Source organism: Narcine bancroftii, chromosome 3, assembly GCF_036971445.1.
Source record: "Narcine bancroftii isolate sNarBan1 chromosome 3, sNarBan1.hap1, whole genome shotgun sequence".
In the NCBI taxonomy this organism is placed as follows: Eukaryota; Metazoa; Chordata; class Chondrichthyes; order Torpediniformes; family Narcinidae; genus Narcine; species Narcine bancroftii.
The window spans coordinates 351,995,674-352,013,743 of record NC_091471.1 but is presented as its reverse complement, the minus strand read 5'-3'; the positions used below and the strand labels follow the sequence as shown (position 1 = coordinate 352,013,743).

General features: G+C 46.3%; 1 protein-coding gene across 4 annotated transcripts in view; it reads left to right on the top strand.

The window, feature by feature from the left end:
* The first annotated feature begins 5,769 nt into the window (after nucleotides 1-5,769).
* LOC138759418 (protein kinase C alpha type) overlaps nucleotides 5,770-18,070 on the top strand; it is a 286,911-nt gene continuing 274,610 nt past the window's right edge. For 3 of the 4 annotated variants that reach the window (XM_069929780.1, XM_069929782.1, XM_069929779.1), the window contains exons 1-2: nucleotides 5,770-6,136; nucleotides 6,405-6,436. In XM_069929780.1, coding sequence (XP_069785881.1) covers nucleotides 5,970-6,136; nucleotides 6,405-6,436 — 199 coding nt within the window. In that variant the 5' untranslated portion in view covers nucleotides 5,770-5,969. The remainder of the gene's footprint in view (nucleotides 6,137-6,404; nucleotides 6,437-18,070) is intronic. The other variant, XM_069929783.1, reaches the window with a different exon arrangement.

Below are 18,070 nucleotides of genomic sequence, written 5' to 3'. Positions count from 1 at the left end.
AAGCCACCTCTCCCTTCCCACCATTCCTATACCTGGATCTGGGCCAGCAAGGTTCTTCTATTTATTAAAGCCTATCGTTCCCTCAGCCTAGTCTTAACAGGCTGTTATCCTCTCTGCCTGCAGGCTACTTCTCTGGCTTGATTAGTCTCTGAAGAGTAAAAATTCTCCTACCTCTGTAATCACATCTTTCTTCTGTTCTCCTTCCCCCAGCAGTTCAATTACAGTGGTTAATTCTGCCTTGAGTATGGACTCCACACTCCACAAGCAATGAACAGTAACTGCCATTGTTATTCAAACACGAACCGTTAAGCCTGAGTTTATCAATAGCGAGGAGTGTCGGTGCCACTAACCTTGTAATTATTGAAGCTTCTTATTAGAAATTTCCATGTTCCACAGGGAAATGCTATAGAGTGGCCCTGTAACGTGATCGATGGGACTCAGACTCGAGGAGCAGAAACACTTTTATTAGCTTACAACTAACGGCCAGTATTTACAGAGGTCTTCAGGTCATTCTGGGGTAAGGTGGGAAATCAGGGTTTATGTTGGGGCCGATGGGGGTGGAGCCAAGAGGAGGAGTTGGCCATCTACTCTACATACAGACAGTGAATTCCAGTTCACTGCATTCACTCCTTCCTTCACCCTGAGGGTGAAAACAGACCATCTTCAAAAAAAAGTTTTTGTTGTACAGTTATTTACAAGTTGAGTCTGTCAGGGGGCCTGGTTATTCTGGTCAAGCGCCTCCTGTGGTTCTTGGGTAGTGGGACTTGAAGGGGAACTTTGGGGGTTCCAGGTCTAGTGGTAGCTCTGTTGGAACTATGTCATCCAGAACCCTGCGCAGGGTGTTTGGAGGTCCAGGCCCACTGTGGGGGACAGGATCTCAGTTCCTGAAGGTGGCAGATCTCTGATCGAGACCGTGTTCTCCCTGCCATCCAGATATGCCACTTAGGCATTTCAGAAATTTTCTCAGGAATGCAAACTTTAGCTTATGAGGAGTCACATTTGGTCGCGGTGCAGAGGAGCGACCTTGTGAAGTGGAGCATGGTGGGCAGAATTTCTTGCCAGCGTGAGTCTGGAAGGCCTTTAGACCAGAGGGCCAGTTTTACAGCCTTCCAAACTGTTGTGTTCTCCTTTTCAACTTGTCTATTCCCCCAGGGGTTGTAGCTAGTCATCCTGCTGGAGGCGATGCCTCTTACGAGCAGGCACTGGTGTCGCTCTTCTCTCATAAACGATAACAAAGAACTGATGGACACTATTTCACTTTTTCTCTTTTTTGAATGAGTTATTTTTCTTTTAAATCTTGTATTTAGGGAATTGTAATTTATGCCAGATTTGCACTTCATACTGCACAATATATACTATTGCTGCAAAACAACAAATTTCATGCATGTAATCCTGATCCTGAACTGAAAGGCACAGCCCATCTAAATGGAACGTGACACGGCACTGAGACATCTTTTCATAAAAGCCTTGTTTTCTTGTTACCTCATGTAACATCAATACTTTTTAAAGTTTTTTTTTGTCGTTAAACTAGAAGTACAGAAGAAACCAAAACTTTGACGACTAACACAGGGAAGGGGGCCGATAAACATTGAGCCAAGAAAGTCGTAGCTGAGAAAGGTTGAGAATGGCTGCTATATATATCCCAACGGAAGAACAGAATGTCAGCAGCTCATGGAAAAATGTAAAAGCAGCAGAGTTGTTAGAGGGGTGACTTTCTTATTATAGTAGTATCCCTATTATCCGGAATTCAATCAACCAGCAACCCAAACAACCGGCAAAAAAAATCGAGGAAATAAATAAATAGAAGTTAAAATTTTAAATAAAAGTTAAAAATTATAAAAGTGAACATTATCTGAAGGAACACACAGCCCCTTGGTGAAGATGGGAAGAAACATTCAGCCCCTGGTTGTGCCCTGCCCACAGCAGTTGTTTGAATAAAATGGTGGCACTCAGGATGAAGAACTGGCCAATGCCACCCACTGCTGGGGCGCCCCTCCCAAAGTGTCTCCTTATCCCTGCCTGGTGAGAGTTTTTAATCTTTATTTGTATGAGGTATGTTAGACAAAGGAGAGGCTGCGGATGTTATCTATTTAGATTTTCAAAAGGCTTTCGATAAGGTTCCACATATTAGGCTCCTAAATAAGATGAGGACCAATGGAATTACAGCAAAGTTATTAAACTGGATAGAGAAATGGCTGATAGGCAGGAAGCAAAGGGTTGAAATCCGACATTCACAATCCCTGTAGGTGCTGGATAAAGGGGATTCTAATGTATTGTTATGAACCCAGAGGACCCACAAACCCAGCAGCAATAGATATTCACCAAGACAAATGGTTTCTTAAACAAAAGTTGCATTTAATTATCTTTAAACATGAAAATGAAATCACACTTTAACATCACTATTGACTTAACTAACCTAACTTAACCCCCTTCTAATTCTAAGCGCACATGTATGTAATGTGTGTTTAAGTTCAGAAAAGTTCTTTGGTTCACCATCCAATCTCACTTCTCAATCCTCCAAGTTAACTGGTTGCAGGCAATTTTTATACGGTTCTCAGAATTTAACATTAATAAAGTTCACCAGGCTTTGGTGCTTGAAAGGTAAATGATTACCACTCAGGAAGATTCTTGTTGGTTTTCAGAGAGATTTTTTGGTTCCAGGACATCCACAACTGATTTACTTTCATCAGCCACTTCAGTGTCTTGCTGACAAAATTTGTCCCCTCAGGGTTCTCCAGATGATAACCTCTTTCTTTCAGGTCACCACAGAGTTCTTTTTTGTTTCTCTTATTCCAAATGAAACATTAGACAGTCAGTCTTCTCCTCTTGCATGAACCACAAGGGCTTTGACCAGGTTGAACTAAAAACTCACAATCCATTTTCCAAATGGGGTTTCCACACATTTGCCAGCTTGTCCTGTTCCAGTTCCAGCTGCTGATGCTGGCTGTAAAACTGATCTGTGTGTGTGTGTGTGTGCGCCTCTTTCTTGCAAAACTGCAAGTTCCACTCCAGACAGTGGCTCTGACAAGCTCTTTCATCAGTTTCCTTTTTGTAAACAACAATCCATTAGTAAAGTCTCTTGGGCACACTCCAAAACTTTTGCAAAGGCTCTGAGGGCCCAACATGTCTAGCATTAGCAGAGCTCCAGTATTTCAAATAAGATCTGTTTTAAAGTGTTTGTATGTGACCTACACTAACAAACCTGCCCCAGTTTATCTCCCAAAAACATATCTATATTCTGTCACAGTATATTGACTGGGATTTCCTTGGTCAAGAGACTTAGATGGAACAATGTGTCAGGTGCATCCAAAAGGGTTTCTTGAAACAGTATGGAGATAGCTTAGCCCAGGGAGGGGCCACAGCAGACCTTGTACTGGGAAATGAACCTGACCAGTGATTTGGGTTTCAGTGATCTCAACTTCAGATACTTCTGGATCAGGATAAGTCTGGACCTTGGGGGGATAGTGTGAAACTGGGGAAACAGTTTCAGCCAGGATCTGGAGGAGTAGATTGCATGCAGCTATAATTTGTTAAAGCCACACCTGTCAGGTGGGAGCTGTTTGAAGAGCCACTGTTCGTTAAGGCCACACCTGTCAGGTGGGAGCTGTTTGAAGAGCCACTGTTCGTTAAGGCCACACCTGTTAGGTGGGAGCTGTTTGAAGAGCCACTGTTCGTTAAGGCCACACCTGTCAGGTGGGAGCTGTTTGAAGAGCCACTGTTCGTTAAGGCCACACCTGTCAGGTGGGAGCTGTTTGAAGAGCCACTGTTCATTGAGGCCACACCTGTCAGGTGGGAGCTGTTTGAAGAGCCACTGTTCATTGAGGCCACACCTGTCAGGTGGGAGCTGTTTGAAGAGCCACTGACCAGAATTCTGGACTGACATGTTTTCAGGAGAAGATGAAAATGGTAAAGATTTGGGGATGATGGATGATGAGAATTGTGGTTAAATGTAGACAGGAAGGAGAAGAAAGATTATGAAAGCTGAAGTCACATAGAACATAACAACACAGTTCAGCCCCTTTGGCCCACAATGTTGTGTTGACCTACTCAAATAACTAAACCTTCCCTACCTCATAGCCCTCTACTTTTCTTTCATCCATGTGTCTGTCTTTTAAATGCCCCCATTGTACAAGCCTCCACTTTGATAGCTGGCAACACATTCCAGGCACCCACTACTATCTGTCTTAAAGAAAAGGTACCCCTGACATCTCCCCTAAATGTTCCTCCCCTCACTTCGTACAGATGTCCTCTGGCATTTGCTACTCTTGGCCCTGTGAAAGGTGCTGGTTGTCTGCTCTTTAGATGCCTCATAATCTTGTAGGGAAGAACTCTGAATTAGAAGGGTCAAAAGCAGCCTCAAAATGTTCTTGATGGGTGGGATAAAGAAATGTTTGTTAAAAATGTTCTACACAAGTTAAAAATGAGGGCACCTCAGGAAAAGGTAGGGCTACTCTGTGATAAGATGGGAATTTATGTTTGGAGCCATGGGAAGTGGACAAGGTATTAAATGAGCACAAAAAAAAAGTAAAAACATAAAGCAGGAGAAACTCAGCAGGTCCAACAGTGTCCTTTATAGAGCAAAGGTGAAAATAAATAGCCAACTATTTGGGCTTGAGCTCTTCATCAAGATCTCTTGAGTCTTTCATCAGGAGAAATTGAATGAACTTGGAACTTTTCCTCTGCAGCATGAAGGGTGATCTGGTGGAACTTTATAAAACGATGGCTGGGGTGGCCGGTCAGAATCTTTTTTGTCTTCCTCACAGCAGAAATGTTAAATACTGAAGGGTGCGCGTTTAAGATGAGATGGGGGAGAGGGAGTTTAAAGGAGAGGCGAGATGTTTTAACTTTGAGTTTATCCCAGGAGAGATGGTGAAAGCAGATAATTTTGCAGCGTTTAAGCGTTTGGAGAGGCAAATGAACACTCGGGGTATAAGGAGGCATATAGACCATATAAAGCAGATGGGATTCATTTAAAACGTCATGGTTAGTGCAATGCCACTACTGCGCCAGCGACCCGCTGTGCTATTAGTAAGGAATTTGTACATTCTCCCTGTGTGTGTGTGTGTTTCCCCAGGGGCTACTATTTCCTCCCGCCCTTCAAAACGTTTTGGGGGTGTTGGAGGTCAATTGGATGGCATGGTCCCATGGGCCAGAAGGGCCTATTACCGTGAAGTATATCTTAAAAGATATACGGACATGACAGACCAAAAGACTTAGTCCCGTGTATTGTTCCTCTGCACCGGGCTCAGGGGGCAATGTCGAGCGACCCCACATTTCCCCGTTGGGGGCAGTGTCGAGCCGTTTGGAGCTGGGGCCAGGGGCAGTGTCTTGGGGCTGGGGCCAGGGGGCAATGTCGAGCTGCAGCACATCTCCACGCCGGGGGCAGCATCGAGCCGCTCGACTCTGGGGCCAAGGGGCAGTATCTCGCCTTGGAGCCAGTTTGAGGTGTCGAGCCGCTCAGCGCTGGGGCCAGGGGAGGAGTGTCGAGCTGTAGCACATCTCCACGCTGGGGCCAGGGGGCAGTGTCGAGCCGCGGCACATCTCCGCGTTGGGGCCAGGGGGCAGCGTCGAGCCGTTGCACATCTCCGCGTTGGGGGCCAGGGGGCAGCGTCGAGCCGTGGCACATCTCCGCGTTGGGGCCAGGGGGCAGCGTCGAGCCGCTGCACATCTCCACATTGGGGCCAGGGGGCAGCGTTGAGCCACTGCACATCTCCGCGTAGGGGCCAGGGGGCAGTGTCGAGCCGCTCCGCGCTGGGACCCGGACGCTGACGCTTCGCTGCGGTAGTTCCCGGGCGGAGCTCCGGGGCAGCGATAAAGAGCGAGGGTTCAACCCCATGCTTCTCTCAGTCAGCCTGGCTGCGTCCTGCCTCTGCTGCATAGTTTATCCTGCCGCACAGTAGGCGAGGGCGGCTGGCTTGGGGGGGCGTTCCCTGAGCCTTACGCGCTGAGCCGGGGCTGGGACCGGGATTATGGCCGATTCGGAGAGCGGCGAGAGCGGCGGTAGCGAGCCGGGGAACCGGTTCGCTCGGCAGGGCGCCCTGCGCCAGAAGAACGTGTGCGAGGTGAAGGACCACAAGTTCATCGCCCGCTTCTTCAAGCAGCCCACCTTCTGCAGCCACTGCACCGACTTCATCTGGTGAGGGGGGGGGGGGTGAAGAAACAGAGGGAGGGCACATCCCGGCCTCCCAACTTCCTCTCCAAACTTTCCCCCAACTCGCTGAACTTGTTGCAAACTTTGCCCAACCCTTTAACCCACCCCTGGGGTCAGCCTCTGCCTGCCCGCCCTTCCCCATCCCTGCCCTCCGGGGAGACTTGTTTCGCGAAACATTGTTCTAGTTCCTCTTTCTTTTCCCAGTTTTCTCTCTCTCATTCTCTCCCTAATTATTTTGTTTTCGTTCTTGCAGGGGCTTTGGGAAGCAAGGATTCCAATGTCAAGGTACGTAGACCGCCGTTGGATCTGGGTGTGTTCTGCAAAACTTTGGTCGTTTGGCAGCGAATGGGGGAGAAGTGGCTGGGTGGGGAAGGGGGAAGTCTTGGAGCTGGTGGAGATCGCAGTCTCCCCGCTTAGTTCCGCTTTCATCTGAAGGTGATGTGCCATTCCCCGTTCGCCCTGCTTTCTCCGATGCAGGACGTTCTGGCTGTTGGGATTCCTGCAGCCAGTCTTCATCTGCCCAGTGGCAGCAGTTCCCAAAACTTGGTCTCTCCAACTAGCTGTTTGCAGAATGAATTGCTTTGAGATTTTTTTTTAATTGAATTGAAATCGTCTTAATGGCGTGAATTTAAGAAACCTTGCGAACAGGGGGCAGTTGTCAAAAACCTCAAACCCATCCAAGCGGGTGAATCTTGCCTTGTGTTGGTGCCAGTTTAAAAACATATCCACATTCCAACCTCCCCTTCTTTGGCTGCTGCTGTGAAGTCTGCTGCCTTCCTCTCACAGCCTGTCTCTCCCGCAGTTTCTGCTTCTCCAGCTAATTTTAAGTGTCAGAAATCGAAAGCTCGAGTGGTTTTAGCTGTAGGCTCGCACTTGAATAGAAGCACTGTTCTGTCAAGAAAATACTCGTGGCTTAACACCTCATTTTAAATAACCATGAAGATATCCGAATGCAGTTTTTAGGTTTTTATTTTGAAATGGTCATCCTTGGGTGAGTGTGGCCGTGTTCCATTTCAATGTACCATTGATGACAGCTCTATTTTCTGTCACTGGATTAGCCCAGTAATCTTGAAGTGCAGTTTAACAACTTGCTCTTCCTACAGATTTGAAAAGTGCATCCACAAACAAAAATAAGAAGTCAATTGTTATTTGAACTTGTGATGCTGGCAGTCTTGTGACCCACCATGAGCCATTGTCATTGCACAATAACTCTTTGTGTGATGGTCTTGTACAGTACTCTGGATTAAGGTTGCAGTTTTACCCCCAATTGCAGTGTAGAGTCTACACTTTAGCATGAGCATGGAGCGTTGTGGTTTCAGTTCAGAAAGTGGAGCTTTCTGCTGAAATACACATTTGGTTACGTGAGGATGGGCAGTACTCTTTTTCAGATTTATTGTCCGTACATACATGACATCACAGAACCCTGAGATTTTTTTTCCAGTGAGTGAGGCAGAATAACCACTTGGTAGTAGTGCAAACAAAATTGTACACAATGTGGACATGTTAACAAATAAGGAAATGTTAATAAATAGTGCAATAGAGAGAGAATATTAAAAAAAACACAGTAAAGTGCACAAGTAAGAGTCCCTGATTGAGTTTGTTGTTGAGGAGTCTGATTGTGGAGGGGAAGCAGCTGTTCTTGAATCTTTCCCAATGGCAGCAGTGAGAACAGTGTGCTGGGTGGTGTGGATCCTTGATGATTGCAGCTGCTCTCCGACAGCAGCATCCCCTGTGAGTGGTGGGAGGACCTTGCCTGTGATATCCTGACTGTGTAGTACACTACCTTTTGCAAGTCTTTGCATTTGGGGCTATTGGTATCCCCGTACCAGGCCTCAATGCTGCTGGTGAGCACTTGCTGAGACCAACACTTTGGTTTGACTGGGGAGTTTAACACTGCTCTTTACCTGACATTTTGGATGGAGATTCCACCTGTTCTTGCTGGGCTCCAGGCCACTGGATGGGGTGGGGGGGGAAGCAGCAACCCAGATGGAGCTGTACACAGAGTTGGCATTGTATGTTGAACACCTTGTAGAAATGTTGCCTGCCTTGTGTTGACCCCCCCCCCCCAGTCAAGCATGCCTTGTCCCCTATTGGAGATGGGTGTCTGCTGTGCCTCGGGCTGGTTTTTAAAAAAAAATTGTAAAATTGGGGTGGGGTGGAATTACTATCAGGTTCTAGGAGAATTTTCAGCTTGAGAATACTTGGTTGCTGAATGCATTCAAGACCTGGATCAATGTGGATTTTGGACATGGGGACATGGGTGGGGTGGGGGGAGGGAGAGGAGCAGGTCAAACAGAGGATTGGCTGTGATCATGTGATCAGATGGAGCTGGCACCAAGTGGTGAACTCGTGCCCATGTTTTCACGGGGATGGAGTTGGATGATTCTTTTGTGAATTCAATGGCCTGTTGTTACACCTGGATCCAGGTCTGCTTGGTTAACTTCAAAACTGGATCCAAGTTTGAGTATTTATTACTTTTTTCTTGCTGTGGATCTGACAATTTCACACATTTGAGTGCAAGAGGCCAAATATATGTTAAGGGCACATTCAGTAAAATGAAGCAAATTATCAGGACCTGAATTCAGGACAAGACTGTGCTGGCAATAAGTGCTGATGGTTCATACGAACATTCACCTGATCCAATCCTAGCTTCACATGAGAAGTTGAAAGACTGGCTCAGCTGAAGTCCAGCTACAGTAAAACAAAATAAAAACTGTGTCTTCCCTTGATCTGACCACCCAGGTGAGGGCATTTAGAATCTTTGTTTGTGCGAGTGCATTGGGGCCCCCTGTCCAAATGATCTCCCACACAGCAATGTTTCTGCTGAAAGGTGCTTTGAGTGCACTGATCTGGCTGTGGAATGTTAATTTTCCTGCACCCATCCCATCCCCACATTAACTGAATAATATTGCTCTCCTTTTGGGTCCAGGTGCTGATGTTGGCAGTGCCTTGCTTCATTGCTTCCTTGGAATCATCGGTCCCTTGGACCAAGACCCTTTCCTTCCTGGAGCTTACTGATCCAGATGGGCAATCCAGTGTAACCTGGAGTTGCACCCAGAGGTGCTCTGGGATAAGATGTAAACTGAGACCCTATTGTTCCTCGTGTGGAAGAAAATCATTCAAAGCGGCCATTTCAAAATAACTTTCTTCCCGGGTCCTTGGGACCAATATTGATTTTTTTAAAAATTATTAATTGTACTTTTGTTTCCAATTGTCAACGTGGTTTGACTCTGAGATGTTCTCAACATTGCAATAGCACTGACACCTGCTTTGGTTGGAAAGAGCTTTGGAATATCCTGAGGTGTTGCAAACTTTTTGTCTGATTATGATTCCTTGCATTAGTGTGGCACATCTTCACTTCTCGAGGGTGCAGGAGCCTTGCCTCTCTTTTACACCTCTCCTTCATCTTGCCTGCTGGTGAGGCAAGAATGGTATTTTTGAAAAACCAAACTCAACAATGTTTAAACTTGCACTGTGGTTCAAATTGCCTTTTTTTTTAATCTATTTCCAATCCATATCCTGGTATCAGTTTCACTCTTTAAGTTTATAATTTAAGTTGTCATTTTCTGAGGCAATTGTAACCACTCAGTCGCCTTTATGTCATCTGCACTACTGTATGCCTTTCAAAAGGTAATTAACAACAAGTCGAAGGCTCTTGTGACCTAATCCTCATTCTCTTGGTTTCTGTGTGATTTATGAAAATAAAACCCTTGCCTCTTCCCTCACCCCAGCTGTGATGCTTTGCCTATTCTTTGCTTGGAATTGGAGGTTTCTTTCTACTTGTCAGGAACTTGTTTCCTTGCCTCTGACAACTGTCAACCATTAGCACAGTTCTAGAATAATTCATCTCAATTTGAAGCCTTTCAAATCACTCTCCTGTCATCCTTTAACCCTTCTTTTACCATCCAGTCTGGCAACTGGTGCATTTTCCAGTGAGCCTTGGCACATCTTCTCTCGGTGTCAGTGTGAGAGGAGTTGAGGAACACTTGCACTTGGTCAGGATTGTAATCATTGCCCTGTGGAACATCAGTGACTCTGGTGATGTGTCCTCTTTTAAGGCCCTGTGGAAAGGCAGGGGCGGGGGGGCCACCTCACCAGTTGCTTCATAGCACTCTTTGGGAGCATTTTGTCCATGTTTAAAGGCATCCCCATCCTCTGCTCTGCTTTAATCTGTTCCCTGAAGTGTGGCTCAATATCTGCTGATCCCACAGCTCTGTATCCATTTCCAAGATCAAATTTCCTGGAGCAGTCCATGGACGTGAAATTCTGCAGACTCTCCAGTAATTGTAACAAGATCCCATTTAACAGAACCAGGGTCCCAACAGCGCACCACAGCTATGTTGGTCAGTATGGACATTGTGCACTGAAGGGCCTGATTCTGCCTCTTCCTTCCATCCTTTCTTGCTCCTTTCCATTGCTCAATCCATGGCCTGACACAATTACCTTAGGATGTACAGGGGGTTGCTTTGGGGAACAGTGGAAAGGGGAGGGAAGGAGTAATTTCTGTCACTTACTGCCACACCTCTGATTTGTTTGCACCAACTGGTGAGACTAGGATTCCACCCCCCCCCCCCCCCACTGCACTGACGGGTTATGTGAAGGTTCCCAGCTTCTAGAGGTCGATGAGTTGATGCTGATGGATACTGCAGGTGAGTGTCGTGGGGACCCACTGCTGGTTCCTCTTGGTCAGGCCAAGACTGCAGTTACAGCAGATGATCAGGAAGGAAGCCAGATACTTGTTCTGACTGGAGGCAGAAATAAATCTGGGATCCATTAACTCCACTCTGAAGCCTTGCCTCCTGGGAGCTATTTACAGTGGCGTTACCCGAGTTCAACTATGGAGTTTTAAATTCCCACCCAGGATCTTTTTGCTCATTGGCTGTTGCCATGGGCAAGGTTTGGCATTGGGCCATGCTAACCTTTGCAACCTTCTCTACTTGGAATGGCTGCTGGGACATTGCCAAAGTCCTTGGCTTCTCTGGCTGTGCAGTGGTAGGAGAGCTAGAGGCTCTTCAGCCTCTCAAACCTGCCCTGAAATGTCATTACAGTTGATCTCTTCCCTCAACCCCATACTCCTCTGGTCCACATCTTTTTCCTGTGGCTGTCAAATTGTACAGGTTTTCATCACCAGATAGCACTTTTCTTAATGGGAGGGAGACTCACCCATTGAGTAAAGAATTGTTTCTGAATTTCTCGTGAGTGGCACATTTCTGAAGGCTCTGCCTTAAGGAAGATGTTCAGAATCTTATGGACTGACAATGTTCTACTGATCTCCTACCTGTTCAGCCTAAACCACCTCTCGACATCAACCAAACCCCTGGCTTCTCCACTATGTGTCCAGCGTAATCTCGCCTCATCACCCAGGATTGAGGTTCCAACCAGTTCTTAGGGGTTGGAATTGGCTTTTGGGAGGACCACAGACTCCATCTCAGGAAGAGAGGGGACCCATAAACCAGTTGGAATTTAAGCCTGCTGGGGCATCTCCCCAGTGCTCCCCTCCCCCAATCTATGTCTGTGTCCACTATCTCTCTGCCATTCACTTTATGTACCCGAGCCTGTATCCGACAGAATTACCACAATTTGCAGCAAACCAGACAGGTTTTAATATTTTGTCCTTGCATTTTCAAGTCTGACTCTGTTCTTGAATTTCACCTTTAGAATTAATTAATTGGCTGGAAAATGGTTCAGGATGTTCTAAGATTTCATTGTGTACCTTTCATATTGCTGGTCTTCACTTGAAGATAATAAATTGGATTCTTGGGTGCTTGGAGTCATTAATTTCATTTGAATTGTGGTGGCAGAACGAATTTATTAGAATAATGCATCTTCAGCCCTTAAATGCTTCTGTCAAACCTCCTGCTCACCCTTCACCCATCTCTCTTGGCTGCCTGCTCTCTTCAGCCTTCAGTTCTAGTGACCTTCTGCCAATGACCTGAAGCTGATGGTTTCTCACCACTCCAACAGTGAATGTCTCCGAGTTGACTCTCCTGGTTGCAACACTTGTAGAGCCAAGTATTCCCTCCTCATCTGCTGATGAACACCAGACATTTGCAAAGCTGTTTAGCTGAAGCTCTTGGCTCTCTTCCTGTTTTCTGCCATGAGCCTGTATCCATCCAGTAATCTGCGTCTGTCTATCCAATCTCACACCAAATTAAATTGCACCTGGTTGAAACCCAAGTTTTACTTTTGATGTTGCAATGCTTTGAGTGACATCTGCAGATGTCATATCTCTTGTGCATCCTTCTGTCATGCAGGTCATTTTAATAATGCAAGTTTAAGAGTCTCACCCTGCGTCTGGATACCACTCATTCAATCCACCTACCTTGGCTGTGATACTGCTGACCTGGTGGTCTGGCTAATTATACTGGAATTAAAGGGTAGAATGGTTAGCGTAGAGATTAGTGAAATACTAATGATTGGGTCCGGGGTTTGAATCCCACGCTGTCTGTAGGTAGTTTGTACGTTCTCACATCCACTAGGCGTTCCTCTGGGTGTACAGGGGTTGTAGGTCAATTGGGTGTAATTGGATGGCACAGGTATGTGGATTGAAAAGGCCTGTTACTCTGCTCTATGTCTACATTTTTTTAAAAAGGTAATCTCGTCCTTGTCCTGTTGCTGCCTGGGATCATACTCACTCGGATTGGCTATCAGGTTTATTTAGTACATTACAGAAATGGCTACAGTTGTGGATGCGTTGATTGGCTGTGAAGTGATTTGAGATTCTTCCCCCCCCCCCCCCCCCCCCGAGACTGTCATGCACAAATACTAGTCTTCCACCTTGGAGCAATACTGTTGATCTGGTGGGCAGTGAAATATCTCGTTTCACTCATACTGCCTTGTCCAGTTTTTCAACATCAGGCAAAATGCTTTGATTATGATTTGTAGTGTTTTCCAAGGGTTTACATCCACAGAATACTAGGATAATACCATGAGGAGCATTTTACCCAGAGGAGGTGAATTGAGAACTAGAAGATGTGCGTTTAAGGCAATGATTCTCAACCTTACTTTCCCCCCCAACTCACTTACCACTGTAAGTAATCCTTTACTAACCACAGAGCACCTATGCCATAGGATGTGAGTGGAAAGAAAAAGGTTGAGAATCATTGGTTTAAGGTGAGGTGAGGGGGTGGGGGTTTGGAGAGATTTAAGGTGTAACTTTATATTTACCCAGGGTTATGACTGTATTGAGCAAGCTGCCAGAGGAGATTGTCGGGATGGGCACTCTTGCAACATTTAACAAACATTTGGACAAATACCTGGATAGGCTGGAGTAAAAAAAATGTTGGAGAAACTCAGCAGGTCAAACATTGTACTCTATTAGCAAAGATGAAGGTACATCACCAAAGTTTCGGGCTTAAGCCCTTCATCAAGATATGGTTGCATAGGCTGGGCAGGGTGGGACTAATGTGAATGGGGCATTGTGGTCAGCATGGACAAGTTGGGTCAAGAGCCTGTTTCTATCTCGTGTGCCTCTGTATATTGAGAACCTGCAGTGTGTTACTTGGTAACTTACCAGTGATTGGTGGTTATAGTGGACCACATGACAATGCAGTGGACCTGGTGGTGAAGTGGAGTGGCGCCTGTTCTAGCATAACTGTGCTCACCACTGGACAGAAACCCATTGCAAGGTATTCTTGGGTTTGGACCCTGGGCTATCGATACTTGGGGAAGTGAGTGCCTGATGTTGATCATTGCCTGCGACAAGTGAAAAGCAAATATGGGTACTTCTGTTGTGGCTTTCACCTGTGGAGCCAGTTGACAATGTTCTTGAGTGCGGTTGTCATCCAGAATAATCATTTTTGATACATTTATTTCTCAAGGATACACTCGAGAACTCTCCATCCTGGATTTTTTTAGGTGTCCTTTCTCAACATCGGGCTCGGTGAAGTTGGGTCTGAGGTGGTTCCCCCACTCGGCAACTGTCCCTCAGCTCCGCACACCTCCTCTGCTCCAGTCTGAGTGGGATTTGACCATTCAATCTCCGGGCTTCAAGTGAAGGGAAGCTGCCAGGGAATCCGTGCCAAGGCCAAGATTTTTGTTTGATGGTCTGGAGTGTGGTTTGGTTGTGGGTCTGCTATGATTTGAGGCAAAATTCATTTTTGTTTTTAATAATTCTAAAAATTGCTACTTTGGGTATTTGACCTCTTTTGTTCCTCTGAATCCCTTGCTCTTGGCTGGAAGGGGTCTCCTTGTCTTGACATTTGGGTCTGCAGTGACCTTGTGTCACAGGGCAGGTGTTGGGATGTTTGTCTGCCTCTGCTATATGCCTGCCATGTCCCGGCACAGTGAATTCCTGCATTCTGAGAAATCTTGCCGTGCATTGCACAAAATAATGTGACTTCGCGCACCTCCAAACGGCTAGATAACTAGCTGCACCATGGTAACAGATAACTGAGCCATTTCATGGGGGAAAGCTGATTGTGATGTCATTGCCTGTCTCGGTTAAAGGTGAATTTGCATTATCTGGGCTTGCAACAGGATAAATTTTGACTATTGCTGCACATGGTTACAGATGAACCACTTGCATTTGTATAGTACCTTCCAAGTTGTAGCATTGTGTACAGAGCAAGTTTAATTGGTTCTGCTTCGACTTTCTGTAGTTTTGCTCTGACCTTTACAGCAATATGTTGTTGGCCAGCTGCCTTGCACTGCAGGTAATGGGCTTGCAGTAAACTTGACAGTAAAGCAGTAGAGTGAGTGATAATACAGTAGAAGTTCAGAAACCCAGACCACCTGAGAATCCAGATTTTTCGAAAATTTTCATACTTTTAAAATTTAGTGGGCTTTTGTGTGCGTGTGTAAGCGCTACAGATGTACAGCGACAACAAGTGACCACACTTATTACAGGTAATGTTATCACAAAGAAATTCATTTGTATCCTGTATTTCTCTTTTACAAGTTCATTTTTAAATGTAATTTCAAGCACTACACTGTAGTGGAAAAAATGTCTGCATTTTTGTCGTGTTGACTTTATCAAAACCACCAATTTTAAAGAAAAATGAAGTATTTGGTAATGCATAAATTATCAAAATTTACCTGTTCATCTCTTTATTCTTCCTTAATTTTGATTTTAAAAATACTTTCTGAGAATCTGGACCGACCCAATCCCCAAGCAGTCTGGATTTTAGGACTTCTACTCTTGTTGTAATTTTGCACTAATCTGTTCTCTTTTACCACTTCTTGCATCTGAAGCCACTAAACCATCGGCGCTCTGGTGGATTAATAACAGAGCAAACCTATTTAAAGAGATAAACACTTGAAAGCAGCAATGACACCGTCTGATCTGTCTATCTTGCAGTCTCTCAGGGGTATCCAGCTCTCATCCACCATTGTGTCATGTGCGTCTGTTCCTGGCCTGCTGCTTTTCAAGCTCTTGGGACCAGGCCTTTGGTAAATTGGAGAGCCCTGCCCCTGTTGGAAGGAGTTGATTCCCACCCATTTTGCTGTCTAATCATGCTCATGTCAGTTTGATGATCTGTCACTGTGATTTCCTGTTTGTGGGGCTGGATGTTTGTTTGGCCTGGAGTTCTGGACAGTGAGAGGTTGTCACTTGGAATACAATTCTGAGAGGAATTGATGGTGTAATTCATGCAAGGCTTTGGAGCAAAGGATGAATTCCACACGGGCTACTGAAAATTGGGAGCAGAATGATTTGTTGGTGGTGAGGGTAAAGGATAGACACTTTGGACATGTGAGAAAGAATTTTCTTCACTACAGGTTGTCTCTCTTTGGAAGTGATGGCCCCAGAGAGCTGTGGGTGGTCAGTCATTTGAGAGTGGTCAGGGATGCGATCAGTAGATCGAGTTCCAAAGAATTGGATGGTGAAGGAATCATGAGGGATTGTGGAGATGGTCAAGGATCAGGTATGACCTGATTGTCTGGTCTCCGTTCCTTGTGCTTCGACTGCTGTGTTTGTGGTGAGAATGCTCAGTGTCAGTCAGATGGAGTGTGGGGTCTGAGTAGTGTTAGGTGCGAAGGACCTGAGGCAAGGTCCCCTTTTCAAAAGAGGATGGAGTAGCATTGGAGGCAAAGCAAAGGAAGTTTACCTGGATAACTAATGGAATGAAGGTACTGTCCAATCAAGAGAGGTTATTTGAGACTGCAACCCGAATGGATGATCTTGTTCAAAATATACAAGATCTGTTGGAAGTCTCATGGGCTAGATGTGGAAATGTTTTCACCAGTGAGAGAATCGTGAACAAGGGGACATAAAAGTGTCTCTTTTTTTAAAAGGAATGGAGAAATTTTTATCCCTCAGATGGTAGTGGTCAGAATGTTACTTTAAAAGTTGGACATGGATAAATATTTGAAAGATGATGTTGTGGGAGCAGATGCTGAAGAGTGGAGGGCCGTGGGGGGGGGTGGATGGCAAGCCGTGGGGAGGGGGCGGCGGAGGGCAAGCCGTGGGGGGGGGCGGCGGAGGGCAAGCCGTGGGGGGGGCGGCGGAGGGCAAGCCGTGGGGGGGGCGGCGGAGGGCAAGCCGTGGGGGGGGCGGCGGAGGGCAAGCCGTGGGGGGGGCGGCGGAGGGCAAGCCGTGGGGGGGGCGGCGGAGGGCAAGCCGTGGGGGGGGCGGCGGAGGGCAAGCCGTGGGGGGGGCGGCGGAGGGCAAGCCGTGGGGGGGGGCGGCGGAGGGCATGCCGTTGGCCAATTCCTGTTGTGTAGTGGGTCTGATCTAATCGGCAGATGTGAACCTGGGAGAGCAACTTAGTACAAGGGTTGATGAATTTGCTCCAGAACCAGCCAGCCAGCCATTCTCCACGGGAGTCATTTGGTCCCCTTGGAGGCCACAGCACCTTAAAGGAGGGGGGGGGGGGCACAGACTGAAATCATAAAATATTTGTAATTTTTGAATGTAGTCAATCAGAGAGAAGTATGGAAGAAACCAACTAAATGACAACTTCACGGGGAAGGGCCCCATAAACTTTGAGCAGAGACCTAAGGGGGCCATAACCAAAATAAAGGTTGAGAATGGTTGCTGAAGACCTTGTGTTTCAGCTGCAGCTTTCTGAGTCTGTGGAAGGTAGTCGAAGAGGAAGACTCTTCCTGGAAGGAAATCCTTGTCCACATATACATCTGGTCAAGTGGAGGTTGTAGGAGCCAAAGGTGTGTTGTTTAGTGTTGTTGGTTTGGCTGCAGGCATCGGTGCCATCCTGGGATCTGTAGGCTGCGCGTATTCTGTTTCTTTTGATGGACACGTGCTATTCACTTTGGATGTTGATGCACGGGCAGGGGTTTGAGAGTTGTTAGCCCACTTTGACTGCTATGGCGGGATAGAGACAAGGAGGGTGAGTAGGGCTCTGATATTTTCTGTTGACCTATCACATATGATGGACGTTATGGCCATGACCACAGTTATCATGTTTCGTTCAACAACCACGTCAAGTTATGAGTCCTTTTGTGTTCATTAATAAACAGTTTAAAAACACATCTAGACTTCTCTATGAATTTGTTCTAATGCATCACAGTTAAGAGCTTATTTAGCCTCTGAGCGGCCTTTTCGTGGATAGTAGTCGCTACAGAGGGAGCAAATCAAGGCTTCACTGTTCACCCTTTCATCAGCATTACCGTGCTGTTTGGGGGGAGCTTGCTTTGCACAAATTAGCATTACCTTCATTGTAGCAGTAATGAGACTTCAGACGCTTGGGAAGACCAACCACAAGGAAGGCCACTGTAATGAGGGAACATCTGCTGAATCATTGGGGTTTGGGATAGAATATAGAACACTACAACGCAGTACATGACATTCTGCCCTTGATGTTGTGCTGACCCATATATTCCGTTTTTTTAAAAAAAGTACTAAACCCTCCCTACCCCATAACCCTTTATTTTTCTTCCATCCATGTGCCTGTTGATGAGTCTCTTAAATGCCCTTAATGTTTCAGTCTCCACCACTCTCCCTGGCAAGGCATTCCAGAAACC